Source organism: Babylonia areolata, chromosome 20 (assembly GCF_041734735.1).
Source record: "Babylonia areolata isolate BAREFJ2019XMU chromosome 20, ASM4173473v1, whole genome shotgun sequence".
NCBI lineage: Eukaryota > Metazoa > Mollusca > Gastropoda > Neogastropoda > Buccinidae > Babylonia > Babylonia areolata.
In genome coordinates this window covers 9,199,414-9,223,026 of record NC_134895.1, presented here as the reverse complement: position 1 = coordinate 9,223,026, position 23,613 = coordinate 9,199,414, and the positions used below count along the sequence as shown (strand labels likewise).

Sequence of the window (23,613 nt, the reverse complement as noted above, 5' to 3'; positions counted from 1 at the left end):
TGCGTATTCGTCCACTTTTTATAACTCAGCAACTGAGAACGCATGCGCAACAAGGGACATCACTGTACGGTATTCAATGATGGCTTGGAGGTGTCGACTGCTATCAACAAACCCGTACAGGACCGTTTCGAAAAATCGGGTCCCATGGAGAGTGACATATTGCACGAATTCGGCAGACTGGCCAGTAGTTGGATTGCAGGAAGTTGAGCGGTTTATTGTGGATTGCATGACAAAAGTTGGAACACGACCCGCACACGCAAAAAGTCTGGCGAGGAACTTGGTTGCAGCAGACCACAGAGGGCATTACAGTCATGGGTTGAATAGACTAGGTCAGTTGGAGTACATACCCTGTTTTCAGTCTCCTTCCACCCGGAAAGCCACACAGTTTTCTGTTGTACATGTGTTTGAATTTTTATTTAGTCCACGACGACCCAAAAGTAATCATAGGAATACTTGAATCTTGCATGCGTGTGTGTGTGTGTGTGTGTGTGTGTGTGTGTGTGTTTCTCTGGTTACAGACGACAAGGACATTTTGCTCATTTCATGGTTAGTCACTGCAAAATACAGTATTCCAAAAGCAGTAAGTGTTTGAGTGCTTTATGGTCATGAACACAATCCACTCTCTGTTCATAATCAGTGACAACAGCATGAAGTGCACCACCACTGATGGTTGTGTATGATGTGAGTTATTGTGTCACTGTGTCAGTGCCATAAAACTGAGAATACTCAAAGTCCAAAGAGAAAATAGACCACCGCCAACCTGTCAGTTAACGCTTTTAATCCTTATCTCCTTTTGTTTTGTGTGTGTGTGCACATGTGAGTGTGTGTGTGTGTGTGTGTTACTGACCCAGTTAAGCATGCGTTTGTTTCACTGGCCCAGTTTTGCATCTTGTCCTTTATCAGATGTGTGTTCATTCTTTTGTCATTTTCAAATACAGTCTTGATGGTGTAAGTGCTATCCTGCAGAATGAATATGCATTGGTTTATTGTGCATTTGAAGGACCCATGATTATTCCTTTGAAAGGGTTTGACACAACCGCAGTACAATATGATGCATGCTTACATATGCACAGACAGATGCACATACACAAGTACATACCCCCCTTACCCCACCTCCCACCCCAACCTCACACACACACACACAGTGGAAGCATGTGCAACACCATTTATTCATTCATTCTGGCAGCTTGCTGTTGTGTCCATCATAACATATCTCAAAACAGACATTATCAGATATGCACGTAACTAGATGCGCAGAGAATATGAACAGTCGCTGAAAGTAAAGAGCGAAGCGAAACTGTCCTCCTCTGAACCCTTGTGATATTCATGTGCACGAGCCGTACATAAGTATATTCCTTAACATACACACAACGAACATATCAGTATCAGTATCAGTAGCTCAAGGAGGCGTCACTGCGTTTGGACAAATCCATATATGCTACACCACATCTGCCAAGCAGATGCCTGACCAGCAGCGTAACCCAACGCGCTCAGTCAGGCCTTGAGAAAAAAAAAAATAATGATAATAACGAACATAAAACTTGCTAAATGCATCTTGTTATAGAAAAACATAAATAACGCATCCTGAACAGAAAATACACTCTAAAATAAGTTTAAAATGCATTTTAAACAACAGTATACAACATGGATAACATAGAAACATTCAGTTTTGAGAAGCTGTTTGTGTCAGTTTAAAATTTTGTTTCAAAACTCATTGTGTGATGCCAACCCTAGTAGTTTCAACTTTTGTTTGGTGCATAAGCTTTTTACAGTTTGTCATATATTCAAGCAATATCCCAATACAAGAACAAGAATGTAAAAAAAACAAAAACTGCTTTCGTAGCACAGTGAACTTTTATTGTTGTTTTTCCAGACATGTATGTCCATGACATATCCACCGGGATAGCAGTCAGTGACTGTGAACCAAAGATTGTGAGCGAGCGGGCAGCCACTGCTCACGTTGATGGCTGCAATCTGCTGGGACCTGTGGTGGGTGACTTCTCCATGGCCCTGGCCATCCAAAAAGCCAAAGCAGCTGGCATCGGGCTGGTCTCCGCCAGGAGCAAGTTCTCTTTCTTTCTTTTCAGGAGATGGGGGGTGGAGGGGTCACTGAATACTGCGAATGTTTACATTGAGAGGGACGAGAGAGAGAGAGTATGTGTGTGTGTGTGAGAAAGAGAATGTGTGTGTGTGTGTGTGTGTGTGTGTGTGTGTGTGTGAAAGAGAATGTGTGTGTGAGAAAGAGAATGTGTGTGTGTGTGTGTGTGAAAAAGAGAATGTGTGTGTGTGTGTATGTGTCTCTGTGTGTATGTGTCTGTGTGTGTAAAAGAAAGCCTTTCCCCAGAAGAACCACAGCAAGCAGCCATTGACTATAAGATTTATTGTTGAAGGACATAAGGAAAAAAAATTAAAGGGGCAAAAATGATTTTAGGACCTGTGCTTATGGATTTTGGCTCTGAATGCTTCACTTTGAAATTGAAAAGGATGTCTGATTAATGCCACACATTGCCACAAAGAAGTAAGATTAAGAGAACTTCAATGGAAATATCTTACATTATATATATCCAACAAATATTCAATCAATCAAAATGAATGTAGCTGAAGATTATAATAAGTGCTCTACCTGTAAAGCTGGAATAGATTACATCGAACATTTCTTTTACTACTGTCCCCCTGTTAAACTATTCTGGGAGGAAACTGAATGGTATATTATGTACATGGTCAGACTGGTATCGTGTGTGTGTGTGTGTGTGCGCGCGCGTGAGTGTGAGTGTGTATGTGCGTGTGTGTGTGTGTGCGAGTGTGTGTGTGCGTGACTGTGTGTGTGAGTGTGTGTGTGTGTGCGTGAGTGTGTGTGTGTGTGTGTGTGTGTGAGTGAGTGTATGGAAATGTGCATGTGAATACAATCCAGATGGGCTCTGCATACTGACTGCGTTGGTGTGCTGTATGATTTCAGATTCCAACCATTATGGAATTGCTGGCTGGTATGCAATGCAAGCCAGCCAACAGGGACTGCTGGTGAGAAGACAAAATGGCGATCACAAACATTCTGAAATTATGTATGACAGACTCCATACAATAAACAGTTATGAAATTTTATTTTTTCGTGGTATTTACATCAACTGGTTCAGTCTTAATGACATGTTACAAAGGGATTTTTTGATACGTAAACTGTTGCGATAACTGACCAGCTAATATCTGTCTGTATTATTTCTCTCTGAATTGTAATTTTCTGAATTTGTTTTGGCTAAAACTACATGAATGTTTTCACATGCACACACACACACACACACACACACACACACACACACACATTTGCATGCACACATACACACATCTCTCTCTCTCTCTCACTCTCTCTCTCTCTCTCTCTCTCTCTCTCTCTCTCTCTCATTTGTCAGGAGAAAGGTGAGAAAGCACTGAAACATATGAAGTGACAGGCTTATATCCAGACACAAAGTGAAGCACGGTGGCCTAACCAGAATCATATTTCCATAAGCGATTTGAACTACTGGAGTGAAATAAAACATTTGTTATTTCTTATCATTAGGACATACAACTGCAGTTAGTTTCATCTAAATTCTGACGAAGACTAAAAAGCATTGAGTGTGCAGTTTCATTTTGTCTTAAACAGTGGCTTTTGGTAGGTGAAGTTAAGTGGATAGTGTCACACATTGATGACTGTGGGGACGTAGGTTCAAACCCCATCAGTCACAGGGATTTTCTGACCTGTGATCGGCTCCTACTTAGAGCTGAGCATGCTGTGGGTTCAGATAGGAAGTCCAAGATTGCACAATCAAGTGTCATCCTTTTCATGGATGAGTCTTTGGGAGATTTTTTTTTTTTTTTTACCAAGACTGCAGGTGAGGTTTGGGGAGGGTGGGATGGGGGGGTAGGGGGGAGATGACACTGAACTGGTGTAGATGAGGTGGCATCAAAAGTTGATAAAGATAATAATAATAATAATGATAAGGAAAGTCGACAGTGTTTCGTCCAAACTAAAAAATGAAAAGAAGAAAAAGAAGGAAAGAGAAGAGCCATTCAAGAACAAGAAACTCATAAACAGACACACGGTCAGGTGATGATTTGAAACTTCTGTTTTCAGGGTTTGTCCATGACAAATACATCACCTTTGTCAGTACCAACCAGAGCACAAAAGGTAATTGTAATATTCTTCTTTACTTGTACCAGGTGTGTGTGTTTGTGTGTGTGTGTGTGTGTGTGTGTGTGTTTTCACCAAGCATTCTTTATTTTTCATTCCTATCACTGATGGAATTACAAACAGTGTGGTAAGTTGAGGAGCAATGATCTTATCCTTGTTTATTATGTTTTGAGACACAGGAAGTTTGCCCCAGAGTACCGAGTGTTGTTGAACATGTGACAGAGAAGATTCAGAGTTGTAAAATGGCCTGCTCTGCACTCCAAGGAATTGGTGTGTTTGTATGCCTGTATGTGTGTGTTTGCATGTGTGTGAGAGAGAGAGAGAGTGTGTGTGTGGGTGTGCATGTGTTCATTTGTGTGCACATTGCACACCTATATTTAAGTATTTGAGTGGTGATATCCTCTGTTTGGTTTAACTCACTCAGTACGGCCAGTCCTCTCTTCTCCTCTACACAGACCCCTCGGATGTCCAGTGGGTGTCTGAATGACCCAACCTTTAGCTTCCGTCGTTAGAATTGTGGTATTCTTTGTCAACATTCACCTCTTCAGTATAAGAGCCTTCCGCTTGCACTATTTTGATGATGGTAATTGGGGTGAAACACTGTTAACGTCGTCTATTTCGCCGTTCGTATGGAAAGAGTTAATGTGCTTTTTATCAGAAGGTAGTGGTAGTAGGGTGTGCTTTCTCTTTTTCTGTAGCTGTTTGTGTCCATATTTTATATAGTTGTTACTTTGCTGCAGTCAGTGCACAAGGCTTCAGTTGATTGGAGAAGTATGTTTGAGTTTCCTTCTCCTTCTCCTTCTCCTTCTCTTGCTCCTCTTGCTCCTGTTTCTCGTCCTTTTCAATCTCTTCTTCCCCGGCTTGCTCCTCTTCTCCTTCCTTTTATTCCTCCTCCATTGTTTCTTTTCATCATTTTCTTCTTTATCCGACCCTTACCCTTCCACACATGAGTATGATGGAGTGTGCTGGTTTTGTGATGTGGCGATATGGTTTCAGCCAGTGCTTGGTACAAAAAGTGTGTGATGATGTGTGTTGGATGTGTGATGTGGTGTCAATGTGGTTTCAGACAGTGTACAATGACATGTGTTGGTTTTGTGACATGGTGTTGATGTGGTTTCAGTCAGTGTACAAGGATGTGTGTTGGTTTCGTAACATGGTGTCGATGTGGTTTCAGCCGGTGTTGGGTACCAACCCTCTCAGTCTGGCGGCGCCAGCAAAACCAGGCGACGACTTTGTGTTGGATATGGCCACCACCACTGCTGCCCTTGGCAAGGTGGGGAATGGCTGTTGGTTTTCTTGTCGGTGGTTTGGATGGTGTTGGTGGTGGTGTTGTTGTTTGGCGATAGTGTTGTTGTGGGAGGTGTTTTTGATGATGTTGTCGTTGTTTGGTGTTGGTGGTGTTGTTGTCCTTGTTGTTATACATGGTGTTGGTGCTGTTGGTGTTGGTGGCTGTGGTGTTGTTGGTGGTGTTTGCATTGTTATCATTGGTGTGCGGTTGTTGGTGTTTGTGTTGCTGTTGTTGGTGGTGGTTGTGATGTTGTTGTTGTTTGTGGTGGTGATTTCTCCTCATGCTTGTATTCAGGTAGGTATGTGTGTGTGTGTGTGTGTTGTTGTTGTTGTTGTTGTTGTCGTTTGGCAAATATTTGCTGGAAGAGTCAACATCAAAGGCATGAATGTAACTAAACTTGTGCTTCATTTTCTTTTTTTCTCTCTCTTTTTTCTTCTTGTGTGTGTGTGTGTGTGTGTGTGTGTTCTACAAAATCCACTGCTTACAGTTTTCAGCCCTGACAATACCCTGTGTTAAGAACATCAAAGATAAAGATATTTCTCCTTAGTTTGTTGAAGCAAAAAAGATTGAATCAAAATCACGGCAGCAAGTGAAACACATGAATCATCAAGTGCAACAACTACAAATTCATCTAGCAGGTGTAGTAGCATCCACGATTTATTGCCAAGGCTGCACCCCCCTGAAAACAGAGTACAGCTGCCTGCATGGTGGGGTAGAAGCAGTCATTCTCATGAAAGCCCGCTTGTTCATATAAATGACGGGCGCAATAGCCGAGTGGTTAAAGCGTTGGACTGTCAATCTGAGGGTCGCGGGTTCGAATCACGGTGACGGCGCCTGGTGGGTAAAGGGTGGAGATTTTTACGATCTCCCAGGTCAACATATGCGCAGACCTGCTAGTGCCTGAACCCCCTTCGTGTGTATATGCAAGCAGAAGATCAAATACGCACGTTAAAGATCCTGTAATCCATGTCAGCGTTCGGTGGGTTATGGAAACAAGAACATACCCAGCATGCACACCCCCGAAAACGGAGTATGGCTGCCTACATGGCGGGGTAAAAACGGTCATACACGTAAAAGCCCACTCATGTGCATACGAGTGAACGCAGAAGAAGGAGAAGAAGAAGAAGTTCATATAAATGAACATGGTAGTTTTAGCCCAGGAATGCAGGAGGAGGAGAAGATGTGGAAGGTGCAGCTTTCTAGTGATGACGTTGATGGTGAAATGGTGACTGAGGGGACACAAAGACGAAGAGCTGAGCGTCCATTTTGGTTTGTGTGACGCTGTCACCTTAGTGGATGCGACAGCAGTCAATGATTAACAAAAAGGGACTTGTCTGTGATTGTCCTGACATGCGTGTAGGTACTGGAATAGGGACTTCCTACCAAACAGGTAGACAACCTTCGGTTCTTCTTCTTCTTCTTCTTCTTCTTCTTCTGCATTCGTGGGCTGCAACTCCCACGTTCACTCGTATGCGCACGAGTGGGCTTTTACGTGTATGACCATTTTTACCCCGCCATGTAGGCAGCCATACTCCGTTTTCGGGGGGGTGCATGCTGGGTATGTTCTTGTTTCCATAACCCACCGAACGCTGACATGGATTACAGGATCTTTAACGTGCGTATTTGATCTTCTGCTTGCATATACACACGAAGGGGGTTCAGGCACTAGCAGGTCTGCACATATGTTGACCTGGGAGATCATAAAAATCTCCACCCTTTACCCACCAGGCGCCGTCACCGTGATTCGAAACCGCGACCCTCAGATTGACAGTCCAACGCTTTAACCACTCGGCTATTGCGCCCATCCTTCGGTTCGTTTTCTTCATCAAGATGTTGATCTAGCTTCCAGCGTGATTTAATCTAACATTCAAGTAACGATACAGTTTGGGACTACGTGACAAAGCTGCGCTCTGTGCTTCCTTCGCCCTCATGCCAGCCAAGCCCCAGAGACACAGCTGGTCAATGCATTTGAGCCACACTCCCAAAGACCATGTCCATGAAATGGATGACTCTCAAGTGCATGGTCTTAAATCTTCTCATTCCAGTTTATAAATTGCTCAACGTTGGGGAAGCAGATGGCTATGGGATGCCGAAAGCCCACAGTGAAATGCCTCCATCAGGGTTCAAACCCACATTCTCCTCATGGTCAGTGTGTGACACTAACGACTTTGCTGCAGACGCTGGTGTTTCACACAGTTGTTACCGTCACCACATGCAGGTATTGGTCAGGTGGGAAAATAGAACAGCGTGTCCTTAAAGTCCTGCTTTAAAATGTCAAAATGTTCGGCAGCAACAAGAAAACTCCATAGAAACATCACCTGCAAAAGTGGACTTTTTTTCTCTTTTTTTTCTTTTTTTTACAAACTGATTCAGTGTATTGACATTATTTTTGTTTTCTTTCTGGGTTTTTTTTTTCCAGATTGAGCTCCATGACAGGAAAGGAATCCCAATCCCCAACAGCTGGGGTGTGGACAGTAAGGGAAAGGTAACTGTCACTTTCCTCCTGCCTCTCCGTTATGCGTCATAGTGTGGTGTGGTGTGGTGTGGTGTGGCATGGTGTGATGTGGTATGATGTTTTGTAGTGTTGTGAGGTATGGTGTGATGTTTTGTAGAGTGGTGTGATGTTTTGTAGTGTGGTGAGGTATGGTGTGATGTTTTGTAGTGTGGTGAGGTATGGTGTGATGTTTTGTAGTGTGGTGAGGTGTGGTGTGATGTTTTGTAGTGTGGTGAGGTATGGTGTGATGTGGTGTGATGTTTTGTAGTGTGGTGAGGTGTGGTGTGATGTTTTGTAGTGTGGTGTGATGAGGTGTGATGTTTTGTAGTGTGGTGTGATGTTTTGTAGTGTGGTGAGGTGTGGTGTGATGTGGTGTGATGTTTTGTAGTGTGGTGAGGTGTGGTGTGATGTGGTGTGATGTTTTGTAGTGTGGTGAGGTATGGTGTGATGTGGTGTGATGTTTTGTAGTGTGGTGAGGTATGGTGTGATGTGGTGTGATGTTTTGTAGTGTGGTGAGGTGTGGTGTGATGTTTTGTAGTGTGGTGAGGTGTGGTGTGATGTTTTGTAGTGTGGTGAGGTGTGGTGTGATGTTTTGTAGTGTGGTGAGGTATGGTGTGATGTGGTGTGATGTTTTGTAGTGTGGTGAGGTGTGGTGTGATGCGGTGTGATGTTTTGTAGAGTGGTGAGGTATGGTGTGATGCGGTGTGATGTTTTGTAGTGTGGTGAGGTGTGGTGTGATGCGGTGTGATGTTTTGTAGAGTGGTGAGGTATGGTGTGATGCGGTGTGATGTTTTGTAGTGTGGTGAGGTGTGGTGTGATGTTTTGTAGTGTGGTGTGATGCGGTGTGATGTTTTGTAGTGTGGTGAGGTGTGGTGTGATGTTTTGTAGAGTGGTGAGGTATGGTGTGATGTTTTGTAGTGTGGTGAGGTATGGTGTGATGCGGTGTGATGTTTTGTAGTGTGGTGAGGTGTGGTGTGATGTGGTGTGATGTTTTGTAGTGTGGTGAGGTGTGGTGTGATGTTTTGTAGTGTGGTGAGGTGTGGTGTGATGTTTTGTAGTGTGGTGAGGTATGGTGTGATGTGGTGTGATGTTTTGTAGTGTGGTGAGGTGTGGTGTGATGTGGTGTGATGTTTTGTAGTGTGGTGAGGTGTGGTGTGATGTTTTGTAGTGTGGTGAGGTGTGGTGTGATGTTTTGTAGTGTGGTGAGGTGTGGTGTGATGTTTTGTAGTGTGGTGAGGTGTGGTGTGATGCTTTGTAGTGTGGTGAGGTATGGTGTGATGTTTTGTAGTGTGGTGAGGTTTGGTGTGATGTTTTGTGGTGTGGTGCAGTGTGATTTTGGTTAGGCATGGTGTTGTGTTGCATGGTGTGTGGTCAGGCATGGTGAGGTGTGGTGTTGTGTGGCTTGGCGTGATGTGGCATAGCATGCTGGGTAAGTTGTATGTACAGTCATGGATGTGAGAGTTTCCATTGAAACATGGGAATGCGCTTTTCCATTCCGTTACCAAAAATCCAAAGGCAAAGAATCAGTGCATCAAAATTATTCCAACAACTTCATATATTTGTACTAGCCAGGGTCACCTGCCTTCTTTCGTGGTAGGTGCCAGGTAGTTTTGCGACAGTTTGAGTTTTTCAGTTTCAGTTTCTCAACGAGGCATTACTGCGTTCAGACAAATCCATATATGCTATGCCACATCTGCTAGGCAGATGCCTAACCAGTCAGGCCTTGAATGCATGCCCATATGTTCATCTACTAATGTGACTGAGGGTGTGAGTGTCCACACCCCCACAACCCCGCCCCTCCATACACAAACATGCTAAATGTTCTTTAAAAACAGCAAAGTGGTTAACTCTTTCCATACGAACGGCAAAAGAGACGACATAAACAGCGTTTCACCCCAATTACCATCATCAAAATATTGCAAGCGGAAGGCTCTTATACTGAAGACGTGAATGTTGACAAAAAATACCACAATTCTGACGACGGAAGCTAAAGGTTGGGTCATTCAGACACCCAGTGGACATCCGAGGGGTCTGTGTAGAGGAGAAGAGAGGACTGGCCATACTGAGTGAGTTAAAGTGTTGGACATTCAACTTGAGGGTCCCAGGTTTGAATCTCGATCATGGTGACTGGTGGGTAAAGGGTGGAGATTTTTCCAATTTCCCAGGTCAACATAATGTGTGCAGACCTGCCAGTGCCTGAACCTCCTTCTTGTGTACCCGGCATGCATGAGATCCTATAATCCATGCCAGCATTCAGTGGGTTATGGAAACAAGAACATATCTGGCATGCACCCCCTCGAAAATGGAGTATGGCTGCCTGCATGGCTGGGGTCAAAACGGTCATACACATATAAGCCCACTCATGTGTACGAGTGAACATTGGAGTCGCAGCCCATGAACAAAGAAGATGAGAGGGCTTGGCATCTCTGTTTTCTCTCAGTTTTACAAACGCAGAAATCTGCAGTCATCAGAGAGTAGTGAAGTGACACAGAATGATCCTCTTAGTGATGCGCCGCTTTCTAGTGGGTGAAGGTTAGAGATTTTTTCCAACGTCCCGGGTCAACATACGTGTGCGCACCTACTAGTTCTTGAGCCCCCTTAGCGTGTATATGAATGCAGAAGATCAAATAGGCATGTCAAAGATCCTGTGATCCATGTCAGTGTTTGGTAAATTATGGAAAGCTCAGACATACCCAGCATTCATCAACCACAACATATTCATCAGCAAGTTAACTCATTCAGTACGGCCAGTCCTCTCTTCTCCTCTACACAGACCCCTCGGATGTCCAGTGGGTGTCTGAATGACCTAACATTTAGCCTCCGTCGTCAGAATTGTGGTATTCTTTGTCAACATTCACCTCTTCAGTGTAAGAGCCTTCCGCTTGCAATATTTTGATGATGGTAACTGGGGTGAAAAGCTGTAAACGTCGTCTCTCTCGCCGTTCGTATGGAGAGAGTTAATGTTGGTCTTGGAAAGAAAAGAAAAGAAAAGAAGCAGAAGCTGTGGTCCCTGACTGTGCGTTCCTGTGTCTGGCAGGAAAGCAATGACCCCAAGGAGGTCATCGACGGAGGGGGACTCATGCCCCTGGGAGGATCAGAAATGACAGGTGAGAATCATCTTTATTGTTCACATATGGAGCAAAAATATGATGGTAATGGAAAATTAGTACAGGTGAAAAAACAACAACAACTACAACTCTTTCTGCTATGAAGCAACTTTACAAAAAAATGCTTTATTAAAAAAAAAAGAAAAAAAAAAAAGAGTGTGCAGGTTACAAGGGCTATATGTGCAGGTGATGTTTACAAGGGCTGTGTGTGGGTAGGTGGCTAAAACAGCTATGCTCAGGTGACTATAAGGGCTATTATGTCGCTGCAAGAGCTATGTGTGTGCAGGTGGTGGTTACAAGGGCTATTTGTGTGCAGGTGGATACAAGAGCTATGTGTGCAGGTGGATACAAGAGCTATGTGTGCAGGTGGATAACAAGAGCTATGTGTGCAGGTGGATAACAAGAGCTATGTGTGCAGGTGGATAACAAGAGCAATGTGTGTGGGAGGATAACAAGAGCTATGTGTGCAGGTGGATACAAGAGCTATGTGTGCAGGTGGATAACAAGAGCAATGTGTGTGGGAGGATAACAAGAGCTATGTGTGTGCAGGTGGTGGTTACAAGAGCTATGTGTGTGCAGGTGGATACAAGAGCTATGTGTGCGGGTGGATAACAAGAGCTGTGTGTGCAGGTGGATACAAGAGCTATGTGTGCAGGTGGATAACAAGAGCTGTGTGTGCAGGTGGATAACAAGAGCTGTGTGTGCAGGTGGATAACGAGAGCTGTGTGTGCAGGTGGATACAAGAGCTATGTGTGCAGGTGGACACAAGAGGTACAAGAGCTATATGTGCAGGTGGATACAAGAGCTATGTGTGCAGGTGGATACAAGAGTGCAGGTGGATACAAGAACTGTGTGTGCAGGTGGATAAGAAGAGCTATGTGTGCAGGTGGATACAAGAGCTATGTGTGAGGTGGATAAGAAGAGCTATGTGTGAGGTGGATAACGAGCTATGTGTGCAGGTGGATAACAAGAGCTATGTGTGCAGGTGGATAACAAGAGCAATGTGTGCGGGTGGATAACAAGAGCTATGTGTGCAGGTGGATAACAAGAGCTATGTGTGCAGATGGATAACAAGAGCTATGTGTGCAGGTGGATAACAAGAGCAATGTGTGCGGGTGGATAACAAGAGCTATGTGTGCAGGTGGATAACAAGAGCAATGTGTGCTGGTGGATAACAAGAGCTATGTGTGCAGATGGATAACAAGAGCTGTGTGTGCGGGTGGATACAAGAGCTATGTGTGCAGATGGATACAAGAGCTATGTGTGCAGGTGCAGGTGGATACAAGAGCTATGTGTGCAGGTGGACACAAGAACTATGTGTGCAGGTGGATACAAGAGCTATGTGTGCAGGTGGCTACAAGAGCTATGTGTGCAGGTGGATACAAGAGCTATGTGTGCAGATGGATACAAGAGCTATGTGTATGCAGGTGGCTACAAGAGCTATGTGTGTGCAGGTGGCTACAAGGGCTATGGCCTGGCAATGCTGGTGGAGATCATGTGTGGAATCCTGGCCGATGCAGACTATGGACCCAACATCCGCAAGTGGAGGAACACAGACAGGATTGCCAACCTGGTGAGACTTTTGAGTCTGAAACTCAAGGATCTTTCAGCTTATTGCTCAGCACACATACACATGTAAACACACACAGTCAGTTGCAGGCAGGCAGGCACACACACACACACACACACACACACACACACACACACACACACACAGAGGAGTAGGGACACTCTCAGTCTCTCTCACACATTTTACATACACACATGTGTATGCGCACACACACACACACACACACACACACGCACACTCAGTCTAATAACACTTAATGTGGATAGACATTAAATGAAATTGAACACACACTCTCAGACACACACACACACACACACACACACACACATGTACACAATGCATGTGGAGAGTAGGTGAGGGGGTGGACATGGTTGTGGGGGGAGGAAGGTGGGGTTGAAAGAGAAAAATAAAAGAGGAAGATACTGGTCTGAAGTGGTGGGTAAGAGGTGTCATATATGAGACTTTGCCTCACCCCCAAAAACGGAGTGTGGCTGCCTACACGGCAGGGTAAAAACAGTCATACACGTAAAAGCCCACTTTAGTAGGTCGTGTCCTAAGTACGTTAAATCAGAACAGGCACCACTGAACACCACCGACGTGACTCAGCAGCAGTGCAGGGTCTCCTCTGGTGTGTGGCCTCCTGGCAACCAAACATCGATGGTTCCCTGCGGACTGCCGACGGTTGAACTGTGACAGACAAACCCGGGTGTGGGCGTGTATGGAGGAATCTAAATGAGCGGCGTGGGAGTAATGTCACTGAAATGGTGCAGATGATGGGACAGGAAAAAAAATATATATATATATATATAAAATAAAAGCCCACTTGTGTACAAACGAGTGAATGTGGGAATTGCAGCCCACGAACAAAGAAGAAGAAGACTTTGCCTTCCTTGTGTTCACTGGAGCAATATATCTATATTACTTCTACAACATTTTCTAGAGCATGTGTGTGTGCACATTCATTGCATGTAGTATCATGCTGATGTGTATGTACATATCTATGCTTGTGTATGTTTGTATGCACGTTTTATGGTTGGTGAAATGTGTTTGTGTATGTGTGATGAATGTGTGATGACTGTGAGGTGACTGTGGGGTGACTGTGTGATGACTGTGGGGTGACTGTGAGGTGTCTGTGGGGTGACTGTGAGGTGTCTGTGAGGTGACTGTGAGGTGACTCTGACTGTGGGATGACTGTGTGATGACTGTGGGGTGACTGTAAGGTGACTGTGACTGTGGGGTGACTGTGTGATGACTGTGTGGTGACTGTGTGGTGACTGTGATGACTGTGTGGTGAATGTGTGGTGACCATGTGATGACTGTGTGATGACTGTGAGGTGACTGTGTGGTGACTGTGTGATGACTGTGATGACTCTGTGATGACTGTGTGATGACTGTGTGGTGACTGTGAGGTGACTGTGTGATGACTGTGTGGTGACTGTGAGGTGACTGTGTGATGACTGTGATGACTGTGTGATGACTGTGTGATGACTGTGAGGTGACTGTGTGGTGACTGTGGTGACTGTGGGGTGACTGTGTGATGACTGTGAGGTGACTGTGTGGTGACTGTGTGATGACTGTGAGGTGACAGTGTGATGACTGTGAGGTGACTGTGATGACTGTGTGGTGACTGTGAGGTGACTGTGTGATGACTGTGAGGTGACTGTGTGGTGACTGTGAGGTGACTGTGTGATGACTGTGAGGTGACTGTGTGCAGGGTCAGTGTTTTCTGGCCATTGACCCAGAGTCCTTTGCCCCTGGGTTCAGCGACAGGATGGCTGACCTCATGCACACCTGCCGCTCTCTGCCCACGGTAGGACACCCACCCATGTACCATTGACTCAGTATTCGTTTTTGCTCTGTGTGTGTCTGTGTCTATGTGTGTCTGTGTGTGTATTTGTATTTCTGCTCTCTCCAGGGAAAGCTACACTACAGCACCACCCTTTTTTTTTTTTCGTGCTAGCAGTTTTATGTTTTTCCTATCCAAGTGGATTTTTCTACAGAATTTTGCCAGGAACAACCCTTTTGTTGCCGTGGGTTCTTTTACGTGCACTAAATGCATGCTGCACACGGGACCTCGGTTTATCGTCTCATCTGAATGACTATCGTCCAGACCACCACTCAAGGTCCAGTGGAGGGGGAGGAAATATCAGGGGCTGAGCCATGATTCGAACCAGCGCGCTCAGATTCTCTCGCTTCCTAGGCGAACGCGTTACCTCAAGGCCGTCACTCCACATGTGTGTGTGTGTGTGTGTGTGTGTTTGTGTTTACCTGTTTTTTTTTGTCGGCACGCATGCTTGTATGTATATTTGACCACATGTCCCTTCGTTCTTTAGTTTAACAACTTTTCACTAAAAATTATGTTAGATGAATTGATGACATGTGAGTGTGTGTGTGTTGTGTGTGTGTGTGTGTGTGTGTGTGTGTGTGTGTGTGTACCTGTTTGTTTTGCTGGCACACAAGCTTGTATTATGTTTGACCACATGTTTGTTCATTCTTTAGTTTACCTAACATCTTTTCATAAAAAAATAATGAATGGGTGATGTGTGAGCGTGTGTGTGGTTTGTATGTGTGTGTTTGGTTTTGTGTGTGTGTGTGTTTGTGTGTCTGTGTGTGTCTGTGTCTGTGTGTGTGACTAGAATAGAGTAAATTTCATTGTCATGACACTTTTAAGATAACACAAGACACTAGGCACTCACTTACAAAATATTATCCATCATGTGCTGGTAAAGCATTCAAACACAAGTTTTCCAAACACTGGCAGAACATTGCTCACTGACCTTAACTGATTGGGAACACTACTGCGTTGTTAGTGTCTTGTGCATACTTTAAAGAAAAGGTTCTTACAGTGTAAATTGGATACAGTGATCAATTAGATTGATTTTTTTTTTTTTTTTAATGTTTTGATGACTTATTTCATATATAAACAAAAATACAGTCAAAAAGGAACAAAACCACAAGCAATTTCAACAAAAAGAAAAGAAAACAAAACACACACACACACACACACACACACACACACACAGAGTACACACACACACACACACACACACACACACACACACAGAGTACACACACATACACACACACATACACACACACACACACACACACACACACACACACACACACAGAGTACACACACATACACACACACACACACACACACACACACACACACACACACACACACACCACAGTGATGATAATAATTCTTATTATCATCATCATCATCATGATCAGTATTTCTACAGTGCTGTGCAGAGACAAATCAAAACGCTACACAAACACAGCACCCTTAACAAGGGTGTAACACTCAGTTGTCTGTGACACAAAAGTTGCACTTTGTACAAAGCCTTTCTTCCTGAGAGACTTCTTCTTCTTCTGCGTTCACTCGTATGCACACGAGTGGGCTTTTATGTGTATGACCGTTTTTACCCTGCCATGTAGGCAGCCATATGCCGTTTTCAGGGGTGTGCATGCTGGGTATGTTCTTGTTTCCATAACCCACCAAACGCTGACATGGATTACAGGATCTTTAACGTGCGTATTTGATCTTCTGCTTGCATATACACACGAAGTGGGTTCAGGCACTAGCAGGTCTGCACATATGTTGACCTGGGAGATCGTAAAAATCTCCACCCTTTACCCACCAGGCGCCATGACCATGATTCGAACCCGGGACCCTCAGATTGACAGTCCAACGGTTTAACCACTCGGCTGCTGCGCCTGTCTTCCTGAGAGACAAAACAAGAAGAAAAAAAAAAGAATGCATGCTGCAGGCGGAGGGAGAGGACTCGGTGCTGGTGGCAGGCGACCCTGAGCGACAGCACATCCAGCTGTGTGAGCGGAAGGGAGGCATCCCGTACCACCCCAACCAGATCCAGTTTGGCGTGAGTGTGGTGTCGTTCCCCCCACCTTTTTTTTTTTTGTTTGTTTTTTTTAAATACTTTTTTTGGTTTTTTTTTTTGTTTGTTTGGGGTTTTTTTTACATTTTTTTAATAAATTTTTTATATAGATTTTTTTTTTATAATAAATTATTATTATTATTTATTTATTTATTCTTTATAAATTTTTTTTTTTTTTTTTTTTTTTTTTTTTTTTTTTTTTTTTGGTGCACTTACAGTTGACTTCATCAAGTTTATGCGCCTTATACATATTACAATTATTAGTAGTAGTACTTTTTTTATGTATTTATCTATTATTTATTTACTTCTTTTTTTTTCTTTTTTTTTCTCTCTCTCTCAAGGCCTGACTAAGCGCGTTGGGTTACACTGCTGGTCTGACATCTGCTTGGCAGATGTGGTGTAGCGTATATGGATTTGTCCGAATGCAGTGACGCGTCCTTGAGATACTGAAACTGAAACTGAAACTTTCCCCCCAAACATTAGACCATCAACAGCAAAGTGAGAGCTGTATTATCATTGCTTTCTCCATTGCAGTAGGAAATCATTAACAGCTTAAGTCTTTTGTACAGGACTGTGACTCTCAAACTTGGAGGCAAGACTGCACTGGCTATTAGTACTGCAGCCTTGGGGGGGCGAGTTGGCCTTTGGGAACCATCCCAGTGCCAACTGTCCTAATACCCTCTTGGCCGAGAGAGTGGGGATGTAACTTAGGCAAAGCATTCTCCACTATAATCAAACTCTAGCCCAGATAGTTGGGACAACAGTTGCCTCCTTTGCTGTTCTGATGGTCATAGCTGGACATGACTGACTATCATACATACATATCATCCATACCAGGTTTGGGGGGAGGGGGGTGATTTTTTTTTTATCAATGCTGTTTTCTTAGCTGCTGTCAATGCTATGATTTTTTTTTTTTTTTTCCTTTTGCTTATCACTGTCATGCTGATTTGTTTTTTTGATTTTTTTTTTACTTACTGTCTCAGCTGGTTGACTCACTTGTGTAAACAAAGTGAGTCTATGTTTTAACCTGGTGTTCGGTTGTCTGTGTGTGTGTGTGTGTGTGTGTGTGTCTGTGGTAAACTTTAACATTGACATTTTCTCTGCAAATACTTTGTCAGTTGACACCAAATTTGGCATAAAAATAGGAAAAATTCAGTTCTTTCCAGTCATCTTGTTTAAAACAATATTGCACCTCTGGGATGGGCACAAAAAAATTAAAAAAAGAAGCCTAATTATATGCAAACTGCATTTACTGTTATATTTATATTTTTTGTATTCTCTAAACTTGGCACTTTGACCTCTTATTCTGACACAACAACAAGAGGAGTCATTATTATCATTTTTGGTTCAAATAGAAACTTCTTTTGCTAAGCATGGAATTTTTATTTATTTTGCAAATGTTTTGGTGCAGATAGTAAAAAAGGGAAATTACTCTGTAATTAATGCTAGGGGACTTAATTTATCACAAGTGAGTCTTGAAGGCCTTGCCTCTCTTGTTTTGTTGTTGTTTTTGTTATTTCACTTGCTGTACATAGCTGTGACAGCAAGTGGAGAAACAACACTGAAGTGATAGCAAGTGGAAAAACAACAACACTGAAGTGACAGCAAGTGGAGAAACAACAACAACACTGAAGTGACAGCAAGTGGAGAAACAACAACACTGAAGTGACAGCAAGTGGAGAAACAACAACACTGAAGTGACAGCAAGTGGAGAAACAACAACACTGAAGTGACAGCAAGTGGAGAAACAACAACACTGAAGTGACAGCAAGTAGAGAAACAACAACACTGAAGTGACAGCAAGTGGAGAAACAACAACACTGAAGTAACAGCAAGTGGAGAAACAACAACAACACTGAAGTGACAGCAAGTAGAGAAACAACAACACTGAAGTAACAGCAAGTGGAGAAGCAACAACAACACTGAAGTGACAGCAAGTGGAAAAACAACAACACTGAAGTGACAGCAAGTGGAGAAACAACACTGAAGTGACAGCAAGTGGAGAAACAACAACACTGAAGTGACAACAAGTGAAGAAACAACAACACTGAAGTGACAGCAAGTGGAGAAACAACAACACTGAAGTGACAGCAACACTGAAGTCACAGCAAGTGAAGAAACAACAACACTGAAGTGACAGCAAGTGAAGAAACAACAACACTGAAGTGACAGCAAGTGAGAAACAACAACACTGAAGTGACAGCAAGTGGAAAAACAACACTGAAGTGACAGCAACACTGAAGTGACAGCAAGTGGAGAAACAACACTGAAGTGACAGCAAGTGGAGAAACAACAACACTGAAGTGACAGCAAGTGGAGAAACAACAACACTGAAGTGACAACAAGTGGAGAAACAACAACAACACTGAAGTGACAACAAGTGGAGAAACAACAACACTGAAGTGACAACAAGTGGAGAAACAACAACAACACTGAAGTGACAGAAACAACAACACTGAAGTGACAGCAAGTGCAGAAACAACAACACTGAAGTGACAGGAAGTGGAGAAACAACACTGAAGTGACAACAAGTGAAGAAACAACAACACTGAAGTGACAACAAGTGGAGAAACAACAACACTGAAGTGACAACAGGTGGAGAAACAACAACACTGAAGTGACAGAAACAACAACACTGAAGTGACAGCAAGTGGAGAAACAACAACACAGAAGTGACAGCAAGTGGAGAAACAACAACAACACTGAAGTGACAGCAAGTGGAGAAACAACACTGAAGTGACAGCAAGTGGAGAAACAACAACACTGAAGTGACAGCAAGTGGAGAAACAACAACACTGAAGTGACAGCAAGTGGAGAAACAACAACAACACTGAAGTGACAGCAAGTGGAGAAACAACAACACTGAAGTGACAGCAAGTGGAAAAACAACAACACTGAAGTGACATCAAGTGGAGAAACAACAACACTGAAGTGACAACAAGTGAAGAAACAACAACACTGAAGTGACAACAAGTGGAGAAACAACAACACTGAAGTGACAACAAGTGGAGAAACAACAACAACACTGAAGTGACAGAAACAACAACACTGAAGTGACAGCAAGTGGAGAAACAACAACACTGAAGTGACAGGAAGTGGAGAAACAACACTGAAGTGACAACAAGTGAAGAAACAACAACAACACTGAAGTGACAGCAAGTGGAGAAACAACAACACTGAAGTGACAACAAGTGGAGAAACAACAACACTGAAGTGACAACAGGTGGAGAAACAACAACACTGAAGTGACAGAAACAACAACACTGAAGTGACAGAAACAACAACACTGAAGTGACAACAAGTGGAGAAACAACAACACTGAAGTGACAGCAAGTGGAGAAACAACAACAACACTGAAGTGACAGCAAGTGGAGAAACAACAACAACACTGAAGTGACAGCAAGTGGAGAAACAACAACACTGAAGTGACAGCAAGTGGAGAAACAACAACACTGAAGTGACAGCAAGTGGAGAAACAACAACACTGAAGTGACAGCAAGTGGAGAAACAACACTGAAGTGACAGCAAGTGGAGAAACAACAACACTGAAGTGACAGCAAGTGGAGAAACAACAACACTGAAGTGACAGAAACAACAACACTGAAGTGACAACAAGTGGAGAAACAACAACACTGAAGTGACAACAAGTGGAGAAACAACAACACTGAAGTGACAGAAACAACAACACTGAAGTGACAGCAAGTGAAGAAACAACAACACTGAAGTGACAGGAAGTGGAGAAACAACAACACTGAAGTGACAGGAAGTGGAGAAACAACAACACTGAAGTGACAGAAACAACAACACTGAAGTGACAACAAGTGGAAACAACAACACTGAAGTGACAACAAGTGGAGAAACAACAACACTGAAGTGACAGAAACAACAACACTGAAGTGACAACAAGTGAAGAAACAACAACACTGAAGTGACAACAAGTGGAGAAACAACAACACTGAAGTGACAACAAGTGGAGAAACAACAACACTGAAGTGACAGAAACAACAACACTGAAGTGACAACAAGTGGAAAAACAACAACACTGAAGTGACAACAAGTGGAGAAACAACAACACTGAAGTGACAACAAGTGGAAAAACAACAACACTGAAGTGACAACAAGTGGAGAAACAACAACACTGAAGTGACAGCAAGTGGAAAAACAACAACACTGAAGTGACAGCAAGTGGAGAAACAACAACACTGAAGTGACAGCAAGTGGAGAAACAACAACACTGAAGTGACAGCAAGTGGAGAAAACAACAACACTGAAGTGACAGCAACACTGAAGTCACAGCAAGTGAAGAAACAACAACACTGAAGTGACAGCAACACTGAAGTGACAGCAAGTGAAGAAACAACACCACTGAAGTGACAGCAAGTGAAAAATAAAAACGCTGATATGGTTTTTGTTTGTTTGTTTGTTTTTCTTGCTGACACTTTTAAGTTGTTTTTTGATGTTGTTGTTTTTCACTTCCTGTTTCTGCTGTGTAATGTTAGCTTTTAATCAGAAATGTGGCCTTGTGGCAATATGTCCAAAGGTTTGTGTCCTATATACAGACTGGATTTTTTTTTTTACTCCCCCTCATCTGGATCTTGAGTAGTGGTCTGGATACTAGTCATTCAAATTATCAACCAAGGTCCCATATGCAGCATGCACTCACCACACATTAAAGAACCGATGGCAATAAAAGGCGAATTTCTGGTGAAATTCTGTAGCAGAAAATCAAAAGACAAATACACTTGCAGACAAAATAAAAAAAGGGGGGGTGAAAATGTGTAGTGGCACTGCACTGTGGAAACACACTTTCACCAGGGAGAGCAGCCCACATTTCACACAGAGACATCTGTGAGAAAAAAGTAATACAGTGCAATACGATACAATACAATACAATACAAGACAATACAGTACAATGCAACACAAGACAATACAACACAATAGAATACAATACAACACAACACAATACAATACAAAACAGCACAATAGCAGATCCTGTGACCATGATGATGTGTGTTATGTTTCTGTTGGGTGTTGCAGGAGGAAATGGCCAAGAAGTTGGGAGTGGCGCCCATGACAACAGTGTAACAGTCTCCAAAACGTCGTTATGTGTCTTCCACAGCTGCAGCTGTTAAAACGAATAATGCTCTTGTGATCAGTATTGGTTGTTCTGGAAATCCGTTATTCTATGATACACAGATTTTTGTAGCTTTATTTCTACTTACACTGTATTCCCTCACCCCCTTTATCACCTCTCCTGCTACCTCATACCTGTCTTTCTTCTTTTTTTCTCCGTTTTTTCCGGTCTGTATGATACCGTAGAGTGCACAGGGGCAAAACAGCAGCTTACATTTTTATAATGATAAAATTTTCAGAAGGGATTGATTGCAAGAGGATTGTATTGAATTATTGCAGATGAATAGAATGTTCTATTGTATTTTCATGCATAAACAGGATTGTATGGTGCTGTGCTCATGAACGGTTATGAGGTATATGTGTCTGTATATGTAACAAGTGTATTTTGGAGTAAATATCTTTGTATGAAATCAGTTCTGATGATGCCATCAGTGGAGCACTTATCCCACCGCTGTCGAGATGCGTCACAATTTAAGATGACCAGGCCTCTGTCAGAAAATACATATCATTTGTACATTGTTGTTGTTGTTTGGAGAATGGGTGGTGGTATCTGTTTATCCCCAGTTTGAAGAGTGATGGTCATGATACCGCACATTCTGTTGAATTCAATTTGTTTCTTTTTTCTTTTCTTTTTCGTTTTTTGGATAAACTTTTAATGTTTGTTTATTCATGTTTTGTGACAATAGCAAATATATAAATAATAATAATGATAGTAGTTATATACCGCTGAATCTTGTGCAGAGACAAATCTAAGTGCTTTCACACCAGTCATTCACATGCATGCACAACTCTGAAACTGAAGTCAAGGAAGAGGCAGGCGAGGGAGGCTATCATGGAAACAGGTGGGTTTTAAGGCCAGACTTGAAAGAGCTGAGTGCGGAGACCTGACGAAGCAAAAGAGGAAGTTTATTCCAAATGCAAGGTCCAGAGACAGAGAAAGAGTGGTGGCCGACAGTGGAGTGTTTGAATCTGGGTATGTGTTAACAGAGTGGATCTTAAGCCGATCATAGGGAGCGAGATGGAGTGTAGAGGTGAAGGCAGCCACAAAGATAGGAAGGGACAGATTTGTGAATACATTTATTACATAGAGTGCTGATCTTATACTTTATTCTGTGTGAGACAGGAAGCCAATATATAATTTAGAATCCCAGATTTGGTGACAAGCGCTTGTCGATGGATTTTCAGGATTGGCCTTTCTAATGCTGCAGTACTTTTTCACAGAGTTCTGATCTCAGTTTTGGCAGAGACAGGCTGATTTTTTTTCCATTCCTATAAGAGATCAAGGTGTTTTTGATATTCTGTTTCTTTATCCTGGTCTCCAGGGAAAGCACAGCAAAGCCCTTGAACACAAAATCTTCATTCTGCCTGAAGAAAAGTCAGAAGACAAAACTAAAAGTGAAGCAACATTAAAAAAAAAAAAAAAGAAAAAAAGAAAAAAAAGAATAAAAATAAATAATTTAAAAAAAAGGAAAAGAAAAAAAAAGAATAAAATGAAATAATTTTTAAAAAAGGAATAACAGAAAAAAAGTTTGCTGGTAAACAGTAGGGTTTTTTTTTTTTTTTAATGATGAAAAGATTCATTCTTGAAGTTTGCAGTCTGAGTTTGTTTTTGGTTGTTTTTTTTGTTTTGTTTTTTTGCTGCCCCATAAGTCTGAGTTTGTATGTGCATGAGTACAGACTGAAAGTTTTGTCCAATATCACTTGGAGTGACAAGACATTAAACTACAGAAAGAAGACAGACACACAGACTGTTGATCACGATGGGATCATAAACCAACACCAAAAATAAACCACATGAACTAGTCTCTGAAATTTTTCAGTAACGATATATTTGAGCTCAAAATATTTTTTTTTTTGCTGAAAAGGTAACAATGTAAAAAAAAGTATCAACATCACACACATAATAACATATAATATTCACACTCATTCATAAAGCCAGTAAATCTCAACTTTT

General features: G+C 42.6%; 1 protein-coding gene across 1 annotated transcript; it reads left to right on the top strand.

The window, feature by feature from the left end:
- Positions 1-59: 59 nt before the first annotated feature.
- Positions 60-23,524, top strand: LOC143295031 (putative oxidoreductase YjmC). Its single transcript, XM_076606574.1, has 11 exons — positions 60-329; positions 1,874-2,062; positions 2,957-3,018; positions 4,106-4,159; positions 5,337-5,435; positions 7,870-7,935; positions 10,982-11,051; positions 12,506-12,624; positions 14,336-14,431; positions 16,401-16,511; positions 21,564-23,524. The coding sequence occupies exons 1-11, from the start codon at positions 77-79 to the stop codon at positions 21,609-21,611; spliced, it is 1,167 nt and encodes a 388-aa protein (XP_076462689.1). The 5' UTR covers positions 60-76; the 3' UTR covers positions 21,612-23,524.
- Positions 23,525-23,613: the final 89 nt, after the last annotated feature.

What these genes read in the sequence shown, in the direction of transcription:
- LOC143295031 (XM_076606574.1), top strand. Translation starts at nt 77, where the DNA reads ATGATGGCTTGGAGGTGTCGACTGCTATCAACAAACCCGTACAGGACC. An exon ending in CCAGCCAACAGGGACTGCTG is followed by an intron (nt 3,019 to 4,105) that starts GTGAGAAGACAA and finishes TTCTGTTTTCAG; the next exon opens with GGTTTGTCCATGACAAATAC. An exon ending in TACCAACCAGAGCACAAAAG is followed by an intron (nt 4,160 to 5,336) that starts GTAATTGTAATA and finishes ATGTGGTTTCAG; the next exon opens with CCGGTGTTGGGTACCAACCC.